At 37.1% G+C, this 22770-nt stretch overlaps 1 protein-coding gene across 4 annotated transcripts in view; it reads right to left on the bottom strand.

Moving 5' to 3' along the window:
* The window catches only part of RADX (RPA1 related single stranded DNA binding protein, X-linked), a 78629-nt gene that overhangs the window by 5797 nt on the left and 50062 nt on the right, over nucleotides 1–22770 (bottom strand). For 2 of the 4 annotated variants that reach the window (XM_062184051.1, XM_062184052.1), the window contains exons 12-13: nucleotides 12765–13043; nucleotides 3624–3791 (exon numbers count right to left, since the gene is read on the bottom strand). In XM_062184051.1, the coding sequence (XP_062040035.1) occupies nucleotides 3624–3791; nucleotides 12765–13043 (447 nt within the window). Of the gene's footprint in view, nucleotides 1–1056; nucleotides 1147–3623; nucleotides 3792–12764; nucleotides 13044–22770 lie in introns of all 4 variants that reach the window. The other 2 variants (XM_062184049.1, XM_062184050.1) reach the window with 2 other exon arrangements.

Here is a 22770-nt window from a genome sequence, read left to right as displayed (position 1 = left end):
CCTTGGGCCCCTGAACCCATGTGGGAGACCCGGAAGAAGCTCCTGGCTCCTGGCTTTGGATTGGCCCAGCTGTGGCCATTGTGGCCATTTGGGGAGTGAACCAGTGGATGAAAGACCTCTCTTTTTCTCTCTGCTTCTGCCTCTATGTAACGCTGCCTTTCAAATAAATAAATAAATCTTAAAAAAAAAAAAACTAGAAAATTTAATGGTGAGGATGTGGAGAAACCAGAATCCTCATGAATTGCTGCTATGAAAGTAAAACAGTATAGCTACCGTGGAAAACAGTTTGGCAGTTCTTCAAAAAAGTTAAACACATGGATGGACATTTAGCCTAGCAGTTAAGATGCTTCTTGGGATGCCCACATCTCATATCAGGATGTATGGATTTGAGTTCCAGCCCTGCTCTCAAATCCAGCTTCTTGCTATTGTACACTCTGGGAGGCAACAGGTAGTGGCTCAAGTACTTAGGTCCCTGTCACTCGTGCTATGAGTTCCTGGCTCCTGGTTTTGGCTTGGCCCAGCCTTGGATGTTGTAGTCATTTGGGCAGTGAACCAGTGGACTGGAGCTCTCTCTATCTCTCTGTCTGTCTGTCTCTGTGTGTGTGTGTGCATGCATGTGTGTATGTCTCACTCTCAATTAAATAAAATGAATAAATACATTTTTTAAAAAGTTAAATGAAGAATGACATATGATACAGCAATTCCACTCCTAGGTATATACAAAAGAACTGAAAGCAGACTCAGACAGATACCTATACTCCAATGTTCATAGAAAAATTATTCACAATAGCCAAAATATAGTAACAAACTAAATGCCCATTAACAGATAAGTAGATAAACAAAATGTGTTATATACATATAATGGAATATTATTCAGCCATAAAAGGAATGAAATTCTGATATATGTATTATAACATGAGTTAACCTTGAAAATGTTATGCTAAGTGAAGTAAGGCAGACACAAAATGGCAGATTTTGTATAATTCTATTGCATAAAATATAAAAATAGGCAAATTCATAGAGACAGGAAGTAGCATAGCAATTATAGGGGATTACCATTTAAGAGATACAGTTTCTGTTTGGGATGATGAAAATGGTCCAGAAATAGTGGTGATGGATGCAATATGGTGAATGTCTGTAAAACTGCTGAATAGAAAATTTAAAATGGTTTCAAAAGTAAATTTTATGCTATGCATACTTTATCACAATAAAAATATATAAATCATGAATAAATAAAAGTATCAGAAAAAACTAGCAAATAAAAAAATAGTCTTGAACTGGGAGATGTCTTTCCCAGTATGGCATAAAACCAGCAACCACAAACTAAGACTGATATATTTGAGTTAATAAAACTGTTTAAAATACTAAACCTTTCATTGAATAAATGTCAAACAGGATAAAAATACTTGTAACACACAATAAAGGGTTAAGTTCTTTGATATGCAAAAATAACTTACAAATTGATAAGAAAAAGGAAGAAAATAAAGCTAGGATAGAAAGTCCATAGAAAGAAAACTTATATAAATGGCCAAATTGATAAGATCAACAATACCTTGTGCTTACAAACAGTGTGAGTAAAGTGGCATATATATACATATATGGAGACTCATTGCAATACTGTTAACAGTCAAAACATTTGGAAACAATGTTAAATGCCCATCAGTAGGGGACTGATTAAGTAACTTTTGGTACAATCACACAGTGGAATACTTTGCAGTTATTAGAGAAATTGCTGGAGCTCTCTATATACTAATTGAAAGATATCCAAGATACACTGTCAAAGGGAAAAACTGATTATGGAACTGCATATTTATATTTATGTCTATTTCTGGGATCCATTTGTGTGTGGTTCATAAAGAGAGAAAAAGAGAGGCAGAATATATACTGTTAAATGCAAAAATAATTTCTTCTTAAAGAATGCAAAGAATACTGGTTATCTCGAGAGAGTGGGTGAGTGGGTTGGTGGAAGAAGATGGATCTGCTCAGATAAGGAGAACTTTATCCAGTACTTTTCTGTACCATGTGAGTGTTTAAATTATAAAAAATGTTTGAAAGAGTACACCAGTGTTATATCATGAGCCACTGCATTATATTACTCTACTACTAAGTTTATCTTTCACTTTGGACTCAGGAAAAATTTGGAATCAGACACATCTGAGTTCAAATTCCAGCTCTGTTACTCAACACTAGTGAATTTCTCCCATTTCCAGTTTAGTTATCTATAAATATGAGATAATTTTCATCTCTCAAGGTTCCTCTTGGGATGATTTGTAACTTTCATCAAATGCTGAGGCACAGTGTTTAGCACAGAATTAAATGGATACTATTATTATTGTTGTTATTGCCCTGTCATGAAAAACATGATATGCCTCTCAAAATGAATCACTTTACTTTTGATTAGCACTTCATTTTTCTTCTCTAGTTATTCTTCTATTTCATTTCCTTAATGTTACCTGCTTTGGTAGTAGGGTATCAAGTATTTTCATGTGACCATGTTAGTGACTATGAGAAGAATACTGATTGGTACAAGCAACAAGCAGATAGCTGAGAAGTTTGAACTTGTATTTATAGAACACACACATGGCAGAAGATGTGACAAAAGTGAATATTATATGAATCAAGAACATAAGTACAGAAATACTTAAAATACACATAAGGGCACTACTTTAAAAATTTGTAATTACTTCAAGTCTAAGGAGTGGCAATGTAGCAAGTAATACTTTCTATGACAACTAATATGTCATCTCTAAAATGGACCGTAGGAAAAAATTTTAAAAACCTCATATATTATACAATTAGATACTCAAACATCTAATTTGCAGCAACCATCGCTGTCAAAAGTTACTTCATCATCAGGCACACCTCATAAGACTCATTAAAAAAATACACTCAAGAACTTCATCAGCTTAGAACAACTCACCACACAATCCCAAGATAATAACATTTTTTTCTTAAAAGCTCTTTTAAATGTAACATCCTGATTGGCTCAATGAAAATTACTAGAAACTTTACCACATGTTTAGGTTATAGAAATGACAATATAAAGTGAATAGGCTAATTAAATTGGATCAACAATTTTAAAGGTATACAGATATAATTTAAAGTTTGGTATATTAAGCAGCAGCCTAAACAATCAGTTGTCTGAAGCATCTCACTATCAGGATTGCATACACTCCTAGCAGTACTCAAGGAATTTACTGAATATCACTTGAATAACTAAAATTTTCAAGAGAAAACAACTGTACTGTATTATATTCTGGAGGTATTATAATTCCAGGCCATCTTAAGGGGGAAAAGATAAATTGTTCCACCTGAGTTAGAAGGAAAAAATAGTACAATCTGCACTGTTCCATGTGCATCTACTTAGTTCTGATGAAATAATGACTTTTAGATTTGTGTTTTAAGAGACTATTTTCAATGCCTGCCTGGAACAGAAACAAGCTGTTTAATTTATTTAAAAGACATCCTCAAGAAGTCCTCGGGTACACTTGCCAAGTAAGCCTTTAATTCACCGACACTAACTTTTTAAAACTAGAAGAGTTTACATAGTAACATCTGAAGGTGATGATTGTTTATTATACATTTTTTTTTTCTGAATGAAAAGAACTCTGAGATGATCTCACCTGCAAGGGCTTTTGGATCTGGCGACTGGTCACTGTCAGTTACTTCCTGTGGATATACACAGCTGTAATTCATGCAAGTTAACAACGTGTCTATTTGAGAGGTTCGGACATCTTCTGGAGAATACATGGGTAGGAATGCAACATCAATTGCAATGTCATGGTTTAAACCTGTTGGAGAAAAATCACGTTATTCAAAGTTCAGTGGGTTAATATATGGTGCTCACAGGGCCAATTTTGTTGTTTTGATCCTAACATACACTAAATAGTTTCAGATCTGGAAAAACTCGTGTTTCAAAACTGGGGACTAAACTCTTAGCTTTGCCAGCAACTTAGAAATATGGGCTAGTTGATAGATTCAGTGGAATGTCACCACTGCTAGAAATAGCATTTAAAAATGTTTCCCATAATAATGCAAAGATCAAAATCTTACTATCCAACCTGGTCATGAAATGGAGACACCTAACAGTGTTTCCTGGGTCATTCATGACAGGTGCCATTAAGAGAGAATTCAGAAATGGCTACTGGTTCCATTATTGCTACTCTGACTTAAGTATATCTGACTCAAGCAAGGTCAGGTATGGTAGCAACTAGGTCTCATCTGTTCTCAAATATGTAAGACAGGCTTCACACACACAAAAAGTTGTAGTAGACTAAGGGCTAAGGGGGGAACAACCAAAGTCAATCATGAACCTTTGGCTGTCATTTCTTTATTTGGAACAATGTTAGAGTGGACAAAAGATTTCCTAGAGAAAGACAAGGATTTGAGCTGGGTACTAAAGGATGAGTGGCTTTTAAATAAACAGAGAAGAAGGCATTGCAGGTAAGGCAAGGGATAGCACAAACCAAAGGTATAGTCTGGAGTAAGGAGACCAGGTTGGCTGGGGAAAAGGCAAACAGACACACAGAGAACAGCCTTAAAACTATGAATTTCACCTGGTCACCCCAACTAGAAATTCTGGAGTTATCCTTTACTCCTTCCTTTCACTCTTCCCAGATATTTAGTCACTTAGCTTCTATGACCTAAATATTTTCCCCCATTAATCTTTTACAGCTATTCTTAAGTACTCAGTATGGGCCATTGATTGGTAAACAAAGACCTTCTTGGTAAGCTGCAAACTGATCTAGAAATATATTCTTTGCTTTTTATGGGCCAATGACACTAAACCCCATAGCTTTAAAATAAATAAGAGTAACAGAGAGGCAGAGGCAGAGATAGAAATCTTGTATCTGCTGATTCACTCTCCAAATAGTTGCAATGGCCAGAGCTGAGCCGATCTGAAGCCAGGAGCCAGGTCTCTCACATGGGTGCAAGGGCCCAAGTATTTGTGCCATTTGCACTGCTTTCCCAGGCACTTTAGCAGGGAGCAGGACTGGAAGTGGAGCAGCCGAGTCTTGAACTGCCCTTATGGGATGCCAACACTGCAATCAAAGGCTTTACCTGCTAGTGCCACAGCACCAGCCCCATAAATAAATCTTTTTCAAAATCAAGGAAATAAGCTACTAGCATGTTCACATTCACAGAAGTTTTGCAGCAATGCTGAGTTAAGTGGCTACACTTCCTACACTACTGAATAAGAACCCTTTAAATCCTAGATAATGATACAATTTAAATACCAAATTTTAGTAAATCTTAGAAAATTTTACCTGACCCTTAGTTGTATAATAGATTAATAAAGATTACTTTATTTAAAGATTTATTTATTGATTTGAAAGGCAGAGTATAGCTAGAGAGGGTGAGACACACACACACAGAGGGAGAGGGGGAGAGAGAAAGAGAAAGAAAGAGAGAGAGAGAGAGAGAGAGAGAGAGAGAGAGAGAGAGAGAGAGAGAGAGAATTACTTTCATGTGCTGATTTACTCCCCAGATGGCCACAATGGCCAGAGCCAGGAGTCAGGAGCTTCATCTGGGTCTCCCACATGGAAGCAGAGGCCCAAGGACTTAGCCATCTTCTACTGCTTTCCCAGGCACACCAGCAGGGAGCTGGATCAGAAGTGGAACAGCCAGGACTTGAACTGGCACCCATATGGGATGCTGGTGCTAAAGGCCGTGGCTAACCCACTGCACTACAGTGTCGGCCCCTAATTTTTTTTCTTAAATTTTGGATTAACATGAAATACTTGTACATTTTATGGGGTATAGTACAATATTTCAACAGATGTACAAAGCATAAAGCAATCATGGCAGGCAATTAGCTCTTCAACTTTCGTTACCTCGGACCATAGCTATACTACTGTTTTGTGGAACATCAGAAACCATTGCCTTCACCTGAGTGCGTTTTAGTACACAAAATCATATCTCCCCATCTCATGCCCCTCCTAGTGTTGTGGGATGATGAAGGTGATCTAGGTTCCTGTTTTATGTCAAAGAATTTCAACGTGCACAGGGACAGTGGGCAAAGCAAGATTTATTTAAAGTGAGAAACCTGCTAGAGCAGCCAGGATGAGGACTCCAAGGGAAGAGTTGCCAAAGAACCTTGCCAGTGGTGGCTCTTTTATCCACAGAGTAGTTCTTTCCCTGGTCCTTTTCTGAAAAGTGAGTACAGATTTAACCAGTCTGGAGGCTAGAATAACGACCAATCCGCAGGCAAGTGTTACTAATACTTGGTCATTATTCTAGCAACTATGTGTTAGCCTGCTTTCACTCAGCCCTCCAGCAATGCCAGGTGAGCCCCCAAACATGGTGTGGGAGTTTTGCAGTTGGTGTTACAGGGGCAGTGGCAGGAGTCTATGGTGCTAGTCACTCAGGTCTGCGCCTTGTGTTGGAGAGATGTGGCAGATTCTTTTGGCGAATTCTTCAGGAGCAGTACAGCTCTCACGCTACAGCTCTTCATGTTACAGCTCTTTGCACTGCAGCTGTCTCTGTGCTGGTCAGAGCCTTGCCTTTCTGTCAGGTTCCTCTCTGTTGGCTCCATCGAGGTCTTTCACTGCCTTCTGGGTTGCTGCTTCTCTTCTGTGCTGGGTTCTCCATCACTTGACCATGAACAATGAGCAAAACTCTCTGGCAGTGGGAACGGCCTGCCCTGAAGGGCTGGCTGCCCTGGAGGACTGCCTCTCAAAGATGCCTGGCTTGGACTTTTATGCGTTTCTAAAGCAGGAAGCTCTCCCTAATTGGTCGATGTGCATGGTAATGAGGCATGTTATGTGAACAAATCAGAGAACTCATATTGGAGTAGCCTATTTTGCAGAGAAATGTTCAGAGTTCACAATCAGGTCCGTTTGGAGACTCAACAGCTGCAGATTACCTTGCATATGTTTGCCCCTTCTCCAGTCTTCCCCTCCCTCAGGGCTCCTGAAGAGTTACATCTTGTGTTTCTTTGCTGTTTTTCTTTTCTTTCCAGGGGTCTCTAGAGTCCCTATTACTAGCATCTAGTAATCACTATTGTAGATTCATATCAACTATATGTGTGTATGTATAAATTTCCACATGAGAAAAAATGTGATATTTGTCTTTGTGAGAATGGCTTATTTCACTTAACATAATGATCTCCAACTCCATCCATTTTGTTGCAAATATCCCCATTTCATTCTTTTTGTTGGCTGAATAATACTCCATTGTGTAATCTAGATAGCTTTCTTTATTCATTCATCCATTGATGAAAACTAAGTTGATTCCCTATTTTGGCTAGTGTGAATAATGCAGCAACGAATACAGAAATGCAGGTATCTTTTTCATATGCTGATGCAATATTATATTGGGTCATGTGGTTCTATTTTTTAGTTTTTTGAGGAACATCCAAATACTGTTCTCCCTAGTGGCTATACTAAATTGCATTCCTACCAACACTGTGTTAGGGTTCCTTTCTCCACAAAGTCACTAGTGTTTGTTATTTTTTTGTCTTTTTGATAAAAGCTGTTCCAACTGGGGTAAGATGATACCTCAATATGGCCTTGATTTGCATTTCCCTGATGGCTAGTGATATTGAACATTTTTTCATGTTTTTAATAACATTTTTAAAGGAAAATGCTGCATTAAAGTACTCATTGATCATAGATATATTCTAGTTTGCAAATATAAAAGAGAAAGTAACACTTTAAAAAACCTTAACATTTTTAAAAACCAGTATGCCATTGGTAATATTTTGACTTGTTTCTAACTTATAAAATATTGAGGTTAGCTTCAACAATTTCAAGTAAAATTTGCTCTAAGTTGTTTGATTAAGACTAGTGTTCAGAGTGCAACAGGTCTCAGGGCTTCTGTACGAGCTGTTCCTGTACCTTTTTTCCCCCAGATTACCACATGGCATGCTCCTTGCACCTCCATCTGGTTTCCAGTGAAATGTTACCTTTTTAGGGAGACTACATGAGGACTGTATTGAAAATTTAACTGCTTCCAGCTGCAGCATTCTGCAACCCCTTTTCTTCCCCTAACACTTATCACCATCTCTATAGGATCTTTTAGGGTGGTGCAGATGCTTTGTTCATTAATGTAACGAGCATGTAGAACAATGCTAGGTATAGTAGATTCTCAGTGAATATTTGCTAAATTGATTAAATAAATGTAGATTTTTGTATTTACCCATAATTTATCATATTTGTGCATTAATGTTCAAATATAAATTCAACTATATTCCCAATGCCAAACAATGAACACAAAAATCCTGTACAAATATCAACAACAATGGCTATGATGTAAATGAGTTATTTAAACTATCTTTGCTAGATGTTTTGTCAAAAGATTTTTGACAAAATTTATCAAATGGTGCTTCTGCTGTAAAATATATTTAAATAACAGTATAATATTTTGATAGCATTAATTTTAATTTCAAGGTAACTATAAAGTGAAACAATAAGGTTTAATTTATCTTGACTTTTTCTCCTATTAAAGCAAACGGGACCAACAGAATTTCTACCTTTCTTGGTATTCGCTTGTGGGGTCAGGATAAATTATTTGCACATACTCTCAAGGTATGCCTCTTTCCTTGATGAAAGCCCACTTGAACAATTAGCTGAGTAGCACTAGGCTCCCCTCACTGTTGTCTCCCTCAACAATTAATGCTTGTATTGGGGTTTATATCTCTTGATCTCCAAAAGATCAATGGATGGCCTTCAGAGAATTATGAAAGGCTGGCTGGATTATGTTTCTAATTGTGTAAATCAAATGCAAATTGAAGAGAGAATTCTTAAACTCTGATTGGCTCAAAATATTTCATGGGTAATTAAATCAATGTTAGGAGAGCCAGTGATATATCCTGATAAAATCTATTAAGTCCAATCAAGCTTTTGAAAAGTATCTTCTTATATTTAAGGTAAGAAATAATCCTCAAAATTGGGAGAGACTGACCAAGAGATTTTAAGTTTTGTAGCTGGGCTAGTTTTTACAGGTACTGAAAACTTGGTTTGTTACTTCACCTCAATATATTCTCTTTGTAGTAATGTGACCTCACATTGTAGGCAACAGGCTGATGTTTTAGTGATTTACATCAATTGATCTGAGGTGAGCAAGATGGAGTAACAAGGATATTAAGATAAGAACCAGTACTTTTGGGATAGATTTCTAATATTGTCATGGTACCCAACTGGTTGTTGAGAGTCATTAGAACTGTGGGGAGGCTGACTAATAACTCTATTCCAATGTTTTCAGTAATGACTCACCCATACTAGTCAGAGCTAATGACCAAGTAACAAGGTTATGGTTCAAATAATCTTTGTGGCTCCAAGAATAAGGCACTTCAAAATTATTATGCCCTCTAGAGAGCAACAAGATATTGCAAAGGGATAATAATCTACTAGAACATGGTATCAATGGGAGACAATCTTTGGGCTAAGAGAACTTTAAACTTTATACAGATTTACTAGCCTGGATTGGTTTAGACAGTCTTACCCAAGAACAGGGGTCTAGAACAGAGGTCAGAAAACTATGACCTGGTAGTCAAATCCAGCCTGTTTTTTGTATATACCTTTAAGTAAGAATGACTTTTACATTTTTAAACAGCTAAAAGTCAAAAGGACAATATTTTATAATATGCAAAAATAATGAAACTCAAATTCCAGTGTGCACAAACTTTTATTCAAACATAGCCATGCGGCACATTCATTAACATACTGTCTGTGGCTGCTTTCAAACCCAAACAGCAAGCTGAGTAATTGCTACAGAAATTAAATGGCCTGTAAAGCCTTAAACATTTGCAATTTGGCCTTTTACAGTAAATGAGCTTTCCACCTGGCACAGGGTATGTTTAAAGTCATCTTTCAGTTTTCAGATTCTATCTTTTAACAAACAATGTCTTAGGAAGAGATTAAATCCTCTCTTCTGAGTTCACTGTTCATGTTCATGCTTAAAAAAGATAAGACTATTAGGTCTTATAATACTACTTGGATTCATTTTTCCTAAAAGATATATCAAATTTATCACTTTAACATTTGATAATCAGTTCTCATTTTTAGTATTAGAGAATATCTAACCTTTGAATACTACTTAGAAAGTAATAGTTCTCCACTTTCATTCTACTACTACATACTTAATGGACAGGATGCATTCTTGCCAGTGGCTCTCTCTCTCTGTAGCAATAAGAATCCCTTATGAGGGGCAGGAGACTTAATGGGCTACTGATATGTACCTAAAGTTCAAGGAGTGTGGGTAGCCTCTCTAAGGAGATTTTTGTGGGCTACCCCATCCCACCAAGGTTGCATGAGAATCACTTGAACAAGCACCATTTACATTCATTCTCTGTATTTTATCCCTATATTAAGTAAACCCTTAGAGTGTTTGGATTATATGATAGTTACAGTGAAAATATACTCCTTTATAGAAACACATTACTAAGACATAACTAATGATTATACTGATTATGTACATTACAGGGTTGATGCAGCAGGAATCAATCATCTGAAGAGTATGTTCATACCTCTAAAAAAGAAAACTGTAGTTTAAGGTATCACCTCTTTTGTTATTCTGTGTTATTTCTATAATAGTCTCATATAGTAACTTCAGACTAGAATTTTGTTCAAGGGAAAAAAAAGTCAACAGGATTCCTGAATATGAGTGTTTGTTTTCTCTGCAACAAAATATATGGTTAGAGTCTCAGGAGAACTGATTTGTAATCATGCCCTGGCTTTTATCTAGCCAGTGAGCAAGACTATAAGATACACAATGTTTTTAGTTCTAAAATTGAATATCTCATCAGAAAAACAACATCAACAAAATCCCACAAAAAAGCACCCTTTCTCCCTTCCTGCCAGAACGCTTAGAGAAAATTATTGCCAAATGGTAGTAATCTGGTTATTTGCAAGCACCCAGTAACATCTACTTTTCCTGCTTCCTCTAAATTGTTGTTTTATTCAGGGCTGGCGCTGTGGTGTAGCTGGTAAAACCTAGGCCTAAAGTGTGCGCATCTTATATGGGTGCCGGTTTGAGATCCGGCTGCTCCACTTCCGATCCAGCTCTCTGCTATGGCCTGGGAAAGCAGTGGAAGATGGCCCAAGTCCTTGGGCCCCTGCACCCATGTGGGAGACCTGGAAGAAGCTCCTGGCTTCTGGCTCTGAATCAGTACAATTGCAGATTTTGCGGCCAACTGGGGAGTGAATCAGCAGATGGAAGACCTCTCTCTGTCTGCCTCTGCCTCTCTGTAACTCTGCCTTTCAAATAAATAAATAATTTTTTAAAAAAATGTTGTTTTATTCATAAACAGCTTGTTTTTGACTGTCATTTAATCCTGAAAAACATCCTTGAAAACAGGATCTAAAATGTATATAAAAACAGCGTAAACTTCTCAGAGCTAGTGAACAGAGTGGTAAATCTGCCTTCTTCACATCTGATTTTTGCTTTTAGCTGACTCATAGCCAAAGCTATAAAAGTTTACAATTACATATAAGACTGCTGAGATGTCTTAGCCAGTCTGTTTCAGTGGATCAGTACCAGGTTAAAAGAAAGAAAAATAATAAATTTTTTGTGTCTAATGAAGCCATCATTTCCATGATTACATTTTGTGATATATGTAAAATAATGCAATAAACTTTGTTTACTAGATACAAAACTAAAGCTGATAAACTACTTGAAGAGACAAAGTAATTTACTAGAGGGAAAAGCTTTTGAAACTTTGGTTCATGATTGTCTAACATAGTCAGTGGAAATAGATACTTTTCACAGATTATATATATATATATATATATATATATTCACGTATATGCATATTTTTGTGTGAGGAGGTAGGGAATTTTTAAAATTGATTTATTTTCATTTTATTTGACAGGCTGTGAGACACACACACAGAGAAAGGGGGTGGGGAGAGAGAGAGAAAGAGAGAGATAGAGATCTTTCATCTACTGGTTCAGTCCCCAAATGGCCACAATAACCAAGGCTGAGCCAGGCTTAAGAGAGGAGCCTGTAACTCTATCCAGGCCTTCCATATGCATGGGAGAACACAGCTACTTGAGCCATCATCTGCTGTCTCCCAGGATGCACATTAGCAGGAAGCTGGAATTGGAAACACAGCCTGAACTCAAACCCAGGCACTCCAATACGAGATGCAGTTGTTCCAAGTGGCATCTTAACTGCTGTGCCAAATGCGCAACCCTAAGATTTTATTTTAAAATTATTTCATCTACTTTTTCACTTATTAGAAACAAAAATAAATGTAAGCTTTAATTTTTTGATTCATTTATATTTTGCTATGTCCTACAGTTACCTCTCAGTTTTGAACAACCTGTAAATATTAGCTTATTTTCCATTATCAGACAAAGGAAGTCTTTTCAATAACCTTTTGCAGTTCAACCTGAATTACTTGAGGATTTTATTTTGTTCAAGAGTAAACAGACCTTCTGTCATTCACCTGATTAGCACCCCCCCTTTTTTTATTATACTTTACCCTTCAATGCACTGAGTAATAAGCAGAGAATATGAGTAAAAAAGTGGTAGCTGAGGGAGAACAGAACCAGTCTTAGAAGTCTAGTAGACAGATGGTCAGATGTGAGGAAAGTTCCCTTAGTTTCTATTTTTCTTTCTCTAGATTCTTTCTAAGCACTTGTTAATGCTTAAAAGCCCATAATTTGAGCTCCATTTATACCAGTATTGGTGCTCTATTCCTCTAGTTTTAGTCAAACAGCAGCTCCAATTGAGCTTACTTTTTTTTTAAAGCAAAATTAGTATATATGTTTAAAGTATGTTAAATTAATATTATTCAAAGATAAGAATAATTGACTTACCTAGAATGGTTACTTCAAAATGTCCAAGGCTTCGTGCGCTCTTAAAATCTTCAAGTTTGGGGGGTCTTTCTTCTGGTGGTATGTATTTTGCAGGCTGAGAATTATACTGCTGAGCAAGAAAATTCCTATGTTCAAAAAGAAATTTCCGTGGAATACTTTCAGGATAAACACAGCTGTAATGCAGGTGATCTATTACATGATACTTTTTGTCTCTCCACATCTGGCTCTCCCATCTGTCACTTAAGGTTTTTCTGGTCTTCCCTCCAAAACTTTCCTGACCTGTTAAAGACACAATAAAACAGATATAACTGACCCAATAATGGTATTCACTATTTTTTAAAAGCACAGAATAATAAGGAATAGTTAGGTGATTTTAAAAATCAAACAACCACCTATAAAATGTAAAGTGAATATCCCAAAAAGATAACTATATTCACTTTCAAAATAAAAATGCACTCTAAAATATTAAAAGTGACAATGTCGTGTTGCTCTCTCTTGATCTCTCTCTCTTATGCCCTGTCCCACCTGCCCATCAGGCTTCCCCCACCCGACAATAAACCTTTCCTCTAGAAAAAAAAAAGTGACAATGTCTTCTCTGCTGTTCTAATTATACAGATGTGTTAATTACCTTCACATTTTTCCTATGTTTTCTATATGCTCTTAAATAAATATATACTCCATTTATGTTCTATGACAAATTTCAGTTAAATCAAATTCATGAGAATAGTAGTATCTAGAGATACTCACTATTGGTAAAATTTGAGCTTAAAATATGATTCCTTTAATCCCTGCTAAAAGAAGCCTAAACACATACAGCTCTTTTCTTGGACACATCTCTCCTTCAAAAGAACCATTTTTTATTATATATGACACTCTGTATAGATATAAATAACATGGAAAACACAGAGAGGGCTAAATTGAGATGAATGATGCCCTCAGTTCTTGATTGTTTTCTATCACCAAGCCAATTTATCATGTACTCATATGTACAATTGATCAAACACATTTAGTTTCTAAAGGAAAATATAATTTAGCACTTACATATTATGACATTCATTCATTCAACAGATAATTTTTGAGCACCTATTATGTGCCAGACACCATGCTAAGAAATTCAGTACAAATAAAATTTTAATTCAATAATGCATCCTGGGAACTAAGATGTATGGTAAATTGAGAAAAGACATGCTTTTGGAACAAGACTCTCCTCATGTTGTCAATTCTGCTAGCTAAGGCAAGCTGACAGCAACTCTTTCAGTTTATCACAGTTGCTGAATTTCTACCTTGCAGGCTGTGTTGACTGACTCCTATCCTAGCATAAAAAAAAACAAAAAAACCTTGCTGAGACAGAAGATGGCTTCATTTGCAAGTTTCAGTATGGTTAATACAGCATTTCTTCTTTTGAGACTTTACTCCATACTCCAAACTAGTAGCTTGGCTTCTGAAACCTAGCTGGAGACGTACTGAGAATGTATTGCAAGGTAGAATATTAGATTGAGTTGTAAGCGAAGATATAGCTGCACAGTCTTCTTACCAGGAATTGAAAATACTGCAATATTACAAAAGAATTCTTTAACTCAAAATTCATTTGATGAATACACTTAAATACCTGTAATAATACTTTATAACAAAAAGGATAAAAAAGTTAATCACACACAAAAAGGAAAGGAATAAATCAAAACTAAAATGAAAAGATAATGGGACTAAACTAAGAATTTGGAAATGACTTAATCTTTTTTTATCTTCTAAAAAGAAATCAAGCTAATAAAATTATATAACAGTAGTAAGGAGCTGCTGCAATGACCAAAGCCATATTAAGCATTCCTGATTTAGTGTTCTAGAATATAGCATGAAAAGCTTGCAGATTAGTCCAATTTTTAAAAATTAAGCATTTGTATCTACTTTACAGAAAACAAAATCCTATGATTGACCCTATCAGGAGTAAGTCATTATTTTCTATATGAGTTTTAATTTTAAGCACTGCCAAGGTATAAGTGTTTATGTGAAAAATTCCTCTAAAATATCATGATTTATTTTTCATTTTAGTAAGCTTGGATTGTAATTACCTATCCCAGTTATACAGTCATAAGTAATTAGTACAAATAGGTCTTAAATAAATTCAGGAGCGATTGGCAGTTATTGGTTGTGAATAGCAACATTTCAAAGACAATAATTGGGAAAGAGACCAAATGTATCTAGAGCTCAGATTTTTCTAAAACTAAGATGGAAAATCATGAACTAGGATTTATTTTTAGAGTGAATACTACTAAAATTATCATATGACGCATGTTATGTTTTAAGCTTAATGCATAGCTAAAATAAAGGTTAATTACCTAGAAAAACTGTACTTTTTGTCTTATAATTATCCCTCTTTTATTTCAGTTACCCATTTTACACTTATTTCTGGTGAGATTGGTTTTATGTTTTAATGAGGAAAATTTTAAGGAAAAGACTACACTTAAGTTGTGAAGTAAAAAAAAGGGGCACAGTACAATTATATATATATATATATATATACATATATATATATATATATAGGCATGGTGAGCATTTTCTTATGTGGATAAGAGGTGCAATGTGTAGGGGCATGGGAGAAGAGCTATTTGTTTTGCTTTCTTTCTTCCCTCTTCCCTCCAATGACCCCATGCGATGCAAATCTACAACGGTAGAAATGAACATGGTATTCCAGTCAGTGGTAAGGTCTGTGCTTGACAGCTAGTATATGAAAATAAAAGATTGTGTAAGTCAGATGCTATCTGTAATGTCTTGTGATCTTGTCTGCACTGTTTCTTGTTTCTTGTTTACATTTCAAACATATGCCTTATCTACTTACTGCATTAAAGGATTATATGTTAAACTTTGTAGCCTTCAAAAAACTAGCACAAACAAGCCATACGCACACCCATGCATATTAGCTATATATTCACAAAATAAATGACTTTTGAGTTTATAGTATAAAAAATACCAATTCTATCATGAAACATATATGAGAATGCACTAGTAATCAAATTGAAAGATATAATTCATTGACTAAAATTGCAAAATATGAATATGCTCTATTTTATGCATATGGGTATATAATCTATTAATTAACATTTATCTTTTAATTTTACCTATTATAAACAATGCTCTAAAAAATATCTTATAACATGTTTCCTTGTGTGGCCAAAATGTAGTTGTAATCACTGGGTCACAAGGTATATAACTCATTTTCAATGAATTAGCCATTGTCAATTTTTTTAAGGATTTATTTATTGATTTGAAAGTCAGAGTTACACAGAGAGAGGAGAGGCAGAGAGAGAGGTCTTCCACCTGATGGTTCACTCCCCAGTTGGCCTCAACGGCTGGAGCTGCGCCGATCTGAAGCCAGGAGCCAGGAGCTTCCTCCGGGCCTCCCAGGTGGGTGCATAGCAGAGAACTGGATAGGAAGTCTTGAACCAGCACCCATTTGGGATGCTGGCGATTCAGGCCAGGGTGTTAACCCGCTGCGCCACAGCACCAGCTCAGCCATTGGCAAATTAATCTTGAAAGGTAGTTGTAGCATATTTATCTGAGAAAGGGGGGCATGGTCTTCTCTACCTATCTTCCACACACACACACACACACATATTTGCTTATATAATAAACAAATAGAAGGTTGTACTACAAAATGAATTAAAACTATTGTGGGAGTGCACAAATAGGATACAGGGATAGGAACAGAAGCCAAATGTCTTAAAAATATATTCTTTTGGGGCCAGCGCTGTGGCATAGTGGATAAAGCTGCTGCTTGTAGTGCCGGCATCCCATATGGGCGCTGATTTGAGTCCCGGCTGCCCCATATCTGATCCAGCTCTCTGCTATGGTCTGGGAAAGCAGTAGAAGACGGCCCAGGTCCTTGGGCCCCTGCACCCATGTGGGAGACCCAGAAGAAACTCCTGGCTCCTGGCTTCAGATTGGCCCAGCTCCAGCCATTGCGGCCAATTGGGGAATGAACCAGCGGATGGAAGACCTCTTTCTCTCTCTCTCTCTCTCTCTCTCTCTCTCTCTCTCTCTCCCTTTCTCTCTCTGCCTCTCCTTCTCTCTGTGTAACTCTGACTTTCAAATAAGTAAATCAATCTTTAAAAAATAAAAATACATTCTTTGTATATTTTATTATGGAACCACAAAAATAATCTATAAAATTGTAAAATAAAAGTAAATGCATTATTTAAAGAAGCAGTCCCTAAGCATCACAATAAAATAAATAAATCTAAATGTTTATTCAGTTGATAGAATCACACAAGAAATATTACAACTGACTCTATAACAATTTGACTATGTATATCTAGTGGGGTATACCTTAACAACAAAAAGAATTGCTAAACAAATAAATCTTAAAATGAATATTCTGAGATTATTTTAGTATGTGGTTAGTTAAAGCAAACAAGGTATTATATGTATGATATTCTTTTTTTTTTACTACTTACACTTATTTTTTATTACTAAACTGAAGCAAATACAGTCCCAAGGAACTTGAAGAAGTTCCATATTTTGTAAGTGGCAGGGCAGAGATCCCACTGCAGACAGGCTGATTTCTTAATTCTTTTTTTTATTTAATAAACATGAATTTACAAAGTACAACTTTTGCATTGTTGTGGCTTTTCCTCCCATAACCTCCCTCCACCCTCAACCATCCCATCTCCCACTCCCTTTCCCATGCCACCCTTCATCAAGATTCGTTTTCAATTAACTTTATATACAGATGATCAACTTAGTATATACTAAGTAAAGATTTCAACAGATGTATCCACACAACTGCACAAGATATAGAGTACTGTTCGACTAGTAGTTTTACCGTTAACTCTCATAGTAAAACACATTAAGGACAGAGATCATATGTGGGGAGCAGGTGCACAGAGACTCCCATTGTTGATTTAACAATTGACACTCTTATTTATGACATCAGTAATCACCCGAGGCTCTTGCCATGAGCTGTCAAGGCTATGGAAGCCTCTTACGTTCACCAACTCTGATCTTATTTTGTCAAGGCCATATCACAGTGGAGATTCCTTCCTCCCTTCAGAGAAAGGTGCCTCCTTCTTTGAAGGCCCGTTTATTCTGCTGGGACCTCATTCACTGAATCTTTCATTCAAGTCGTTTTTGCCACAGTGTCTTGGCTTTCCATGCCTGCGAGACTCTCATGGGCTTTTTAGCCAGATCCGAATGCCCCAAGGGTTGATTCTGAGGCCAGAGTGCTGTTTAAGGCATTTGCCATTCTATGAGTCTGCTGTGTATCCTGCTTCCCCCGCAGGATCATTCTCTCCCTTTTAATTCTATCCTTCATTATTTGCAGACACTGGTATTATTTGTGAAATCTCTTTGACACTTAACTTATCTTTTTGATCAATTATGCACTTAAACTGATCACTTTAACAAGTGAGATGGCATTGGTACATGCCTCCTTGATGAGACTGAATTGGAATCCCCTGGCACATTTCTAGCTCTACCATTGGAAGTAAGTCCGAGTGAGCATGTGCTGAACTGTATATCTCCTCCCTCTCTTATTCCCACTCTTATATTTAACAAAGATCACTTTTCAGTTAATTTTAAATGCCTAAGAATAATTGTGTATTAATTACAGAGTTCAACCAGTGGTATTAAGCAGAACAAAAAATACTAAAAGGAGTAAAATAGTAAGTTTTTCCTCAACAATCAAGACAAGGGCTGATCTGGTCATTGTTTCTCATAGTGTCTATTTTACTTCAACGGGTTTCCTTTTAGGTGCTCGGTTAGTTGTCATCGATCAGGGAGAACATATGATATTTGTCCCTTTGAGACTGGCTTATTTCACTCAGCATGATATTTTCCAGATTCCTCCATTTTGTTGTAAATGACCGGATTTCATTGTTTTTTACTGCTGTATAGTACTCCATAGAGTACATATCCCATAATTTTTTTATCCAGTCTTCTGTTGATGGGCATTTAGGTTGATTCCATGTCTTAGCTTTGTGAATTGAGCAGCAATAAACATTGAGGTGCAGATAGCTCTTTTTTTTCCAGTTTAATTCCCTTTGGGTAAATTCCAAGGAGTGGGATGGCTGGGTCCTGTGGTAGGGCTATATTCAGGTTTCTGAGGACTCTCTAAACTGTCTTCCATAGTGGCTTAACCAGTTTGCATTCCCATCAACAGTGGATTAGTGTCCCTTTTTCCCCACATCCTCGCCAGCATCTGGTGTTAGTTGATTTCTGTATGTAAGCCATTCTAACCGGGGTGAGGTGAAACCTCATTGTGGTTTTGATTTGCATTTCCCTGATGGCTAGAGATCCTGAGCATTTTTTCATGTGTCTGTTGGACGTTTGGATTTCCTCTTTTGAAAAATGTCTATTGAGGTCCTTGGCCCATCTTTTTATTGGGTTGTTTGTTTTGTTGCTGTGGAGTTTCCTGATCATTTTATAGATTCTAGTTGTTAATCCTTTATCAGTTGTGTAGTTTGCAAATAATGTCTCCCATTCTGTTGGTTGCCTCTTCACTTTCCTTTTTCCTTTGCTGTAAAGAAACTTCTCAATTTGAGGTAATCCCATTTGTTTCTTTTAGCTTTGACTACCCGTGCCTCTGGGGTCTTCTCCAGGAATTCTTTGCCTGTTCCAATGTCTTGAAGGGTTTCCCCTATGCTCTCAATTAATTTCATGGTGTCGCGGTGTATATCTAGATCTTTGATCCATGTTGAGTGGATTTTTGCATATGGTGTATGATAGGGTTCTTGTTTCATACTTCAACATGTGGACACCCAGTTTTCCCAGCACCATTTGTTGAAGAGGCTGTCCTTGTTCCAGGGGAAGGTTTTAGCTCCTTTGTTGAATATGAGTTGGTTATAGATGTTTGGATTGATTTCTGGTGTTTCTATTCTGTTCCATTGGTCTATCCATCTGTTTTTGTACCAATACCAGGCTGTTTTGATTATAATTGCCCTGTAGTATGTCTTGAACTCCGGAATTGTGATGCCTCCGGCTTTGTTTTTATTGTAAAGGATTGCTTTAGCTATTCGAGGTCTCCTGTTTCTCCATATGAATTTCAGCATCATATTTGCTAGGTCTGTGAAGAATGACTTTGGTATTTTGAATGGTATTGCATTGAACCTGTAAATTGCTTTTGGGAGAATGGGCACCAGTTTGAGTCCCGGCTGCTCCTCTTCCGATCCAGCTCTTCCATGGCCTGGGAAAGCAATAGAAGATGGCCCAAGTGCTTGGGCCCCTGCACCCCCATGGGAGACCAGGAAGAAGCACCTGGCTCCTGGCTTTGAATCGGCACAGCTCTCACCTTTGCTGCCATTTGGGGAGTGAACCAACGGAAGAAAGACCTTTCTCTCTGTCTCTCCCTCTCACTGTCTGTAACTCTACCTCTCAAATAAATAAAAATTCTTTAAAAAAAGAATAACAAGAATAACAAAAACCCAAACACCACTACCACCACCATCAAGACCCACCAAGCCTCTTATACACTATTATGGCTATATCAAAAACACTCATGAGAATATATGAAGAATTTTCAACAAACAGAGATAGAAAATTATGAGCAGCAGTGAGGATGGTAATGGCTATTGATAAGACACATCAACTATATTTAATTTGTAAGTTCATATTATCAAAAATACCACAAAACAAACAAGAACTAACTCGTCACCTTTAGAGGATGCTAGAAATGCATTTATTTTTAAAATTGATAAAGAGAAGGATCCAACATTTATCTTGCTTTACCTAATGAACTATTTATTTAAGTAATCAAATAATATTTGAGGAGAAGTATCTCTTTATAGAGTTTTCTTAGCTAATAACGAATGAATGATAGAATATGATTATTTTGCAGCCTCGTATGAATTAACAGATTCTAAGTATTTATCACCAGTAGCCAATAACACCTTAAACAATAATACCTCCTAAGTCTAGCAAAATGACAGAGCAGGCATCTCAAAGTTTCTGTCCCCTATCACAAACACTGAAAATAAGCAGAAACGTTAAGAACTGATTTTATAAGGAATCAGGAAAACACTCAAATGCTTACAGCAACCAAGTAAATGCTGGACTAAGAAAAAAATGCAACTTAAAAATAGTAGGAAAGCTTTATGGCATTTTTCAGTTGCTCTTGCTCCAGCCCTCCTCCCTGGTGTGGCAGCAGTCTTGAAGAGGGCAGCCTGGGTTTCCACTTACGGATGTGTTCCTAGTTCTGGAGTGAGCAAAGAGCACTTTATTCACATATTATTATGCAGTTCTGGTCTAACCTGTTTGGGGTCTACCTGAAAAACCTACACAAGACTTTGTTCTGTGTTTCATTTAACTTGGAATTTACCCAGGCTGAAAAAGTAGTTGAGTACAACTCACAAACACTGTATAGTGAATAAACAACCTGCAGACACATGTGGCAGAAGATTATGGTTGAGACATAAAATAAACTTTCTAAGGCCAGAGAAGAAAAGCCAGGTTAAAAGTTTTGCTGGGAAATTCATACATTCAAAATAATACATGTACTCTGGGGAATTAAACACCCAAGTGCAAGCCCAATGCAAGTTGCATCTTCAGAAAAGAGCTAAGACCTTAAACTTTCAACTCAGGCTATTCCCTAAACAAAGTGCAAGTCAAGCTAAGGGTTGAAGGAGGGGGAGGGCCCCAGCACAGAGCCAGTTTGCAAGGTGAGAAGAGGTGGTATTTTTTGGTTCCTACTGTTCAAAGAAATATCTGTTAAAACAGTAGCTGAACGTATGCAAAGGAACAGAGACTTCAGTGGCTGCATACAAGAAATAGTTTCTGAAAAATAATTAGGAAGTCACAAGACAGATGGTTTACTACAGCTTTAAAAAAAAAATTCCCAACAGGGCCGGTGCTGTGGCTCACTTGGCTAATCCTCAGCCTGCGGTGTCGGCAACCTGGGTTCTAGTCCTGGTTGTGGCGCTGGGTACTGGTCCCAGTTGCTCCTCTTCTAGTCCAGCTCTCTGCTGTGGCCTGGGAGGGCAGCAGAAGATGCTCCAAGTGCTTGGGTCCCTGCACCCGCATGGGAGACCAGGAGGAGGTACCCAGCTCCTGGCTTCAGATTAGCGCAGCGCCAGCTGTATCAGCCATTAGGGGCGTGAACCAACGGAAGGAAGACCTCTTTCTGTCTCTCTCTCTCTCTCTCACTGTCTAACTATGCCTGGCAAAAAATAAAAAAAAAAATCCCCAGCAAACCTTGAGAAGGAGGAGAATATGATTTTTACCATTATTATATTATCTAATGTCCAATTTTCAACAAGAAATGAAAGGTATACAAAGAAATAGAAAAATATAGTTCATTCAAAAGAACAAAGTGGACCAACAGAAAGTCACCCAAGAAGCCCAGACATTTCACTTTTAATTTAAATACTTTAAAACAAATGTCTTATGTTCATATGAAGGAAAAAGTAAACAAAGCTAAAATAAATCCAGAAAAATGTGTGAATAAAATTAGAATATCAATAATGAGAAAAAGTATAAAAAGCAAGGAAATAGAAAATCCAGAAATGAAAAGTTCAATAACTGAAATGAAAAATTCACTAGGGTGGGTCAATGGTAGTTATAAGCAGACAGGAGGATAATCAGCATACTTGAAGGTCAATTGAAACTATCCAGTCTCAGGAACAGAAAAAAATAATGGAAGAAGTAAAAGGAGTCTAGGTGACTGTTGGGATAACATCTAGCAAATCAATATTCACATCTATAGAGAAGAGAAAGAGGAAGAAAAATATTTTAAAAAACAATGATCCCGAACTTTCTAAAGCTGATGAAAGATACAAATCTACATATCTAACCATCTTAGTGAACTCCAAGTAGGATACACTCAAAGAGATTCATAAAACAGATTACAGGCCAGTGCCGCGGCTCAATAGGCTAATCCTCTGCCTTGCAGTGCTGGCACACTGGGTTCTAGTCCCGGTCGGGGTGCCGGATTCTGTCCCGGTTGCCCCTCTTCCAGGCCAGCTCTCTGCTATGGCCCGGGAAGGCAGTGGAGGATGGCCCAAGTGCTTGGGCCCTGCACCTG

The sequence above is a fragment of the Lepus europaeus genome, chromosome X (assembly GCF_033115175.1).
Source record: "Lepus europaeus isolate LE1 chromosome X, mLepTim1.pri, whole genome shotgun sequence".
Lineage (NCBI taxonomy): Eukaryota > Metazoa > Chordata > Mammalia > Lagomorpha > Leporidae > Lepus > Lepus europaeus.
The sequence above is the reverse complement of the archived record's forward strand: the minus strand, read 5'-3'. Positions and strand labels throughout refer to the sequence as shown.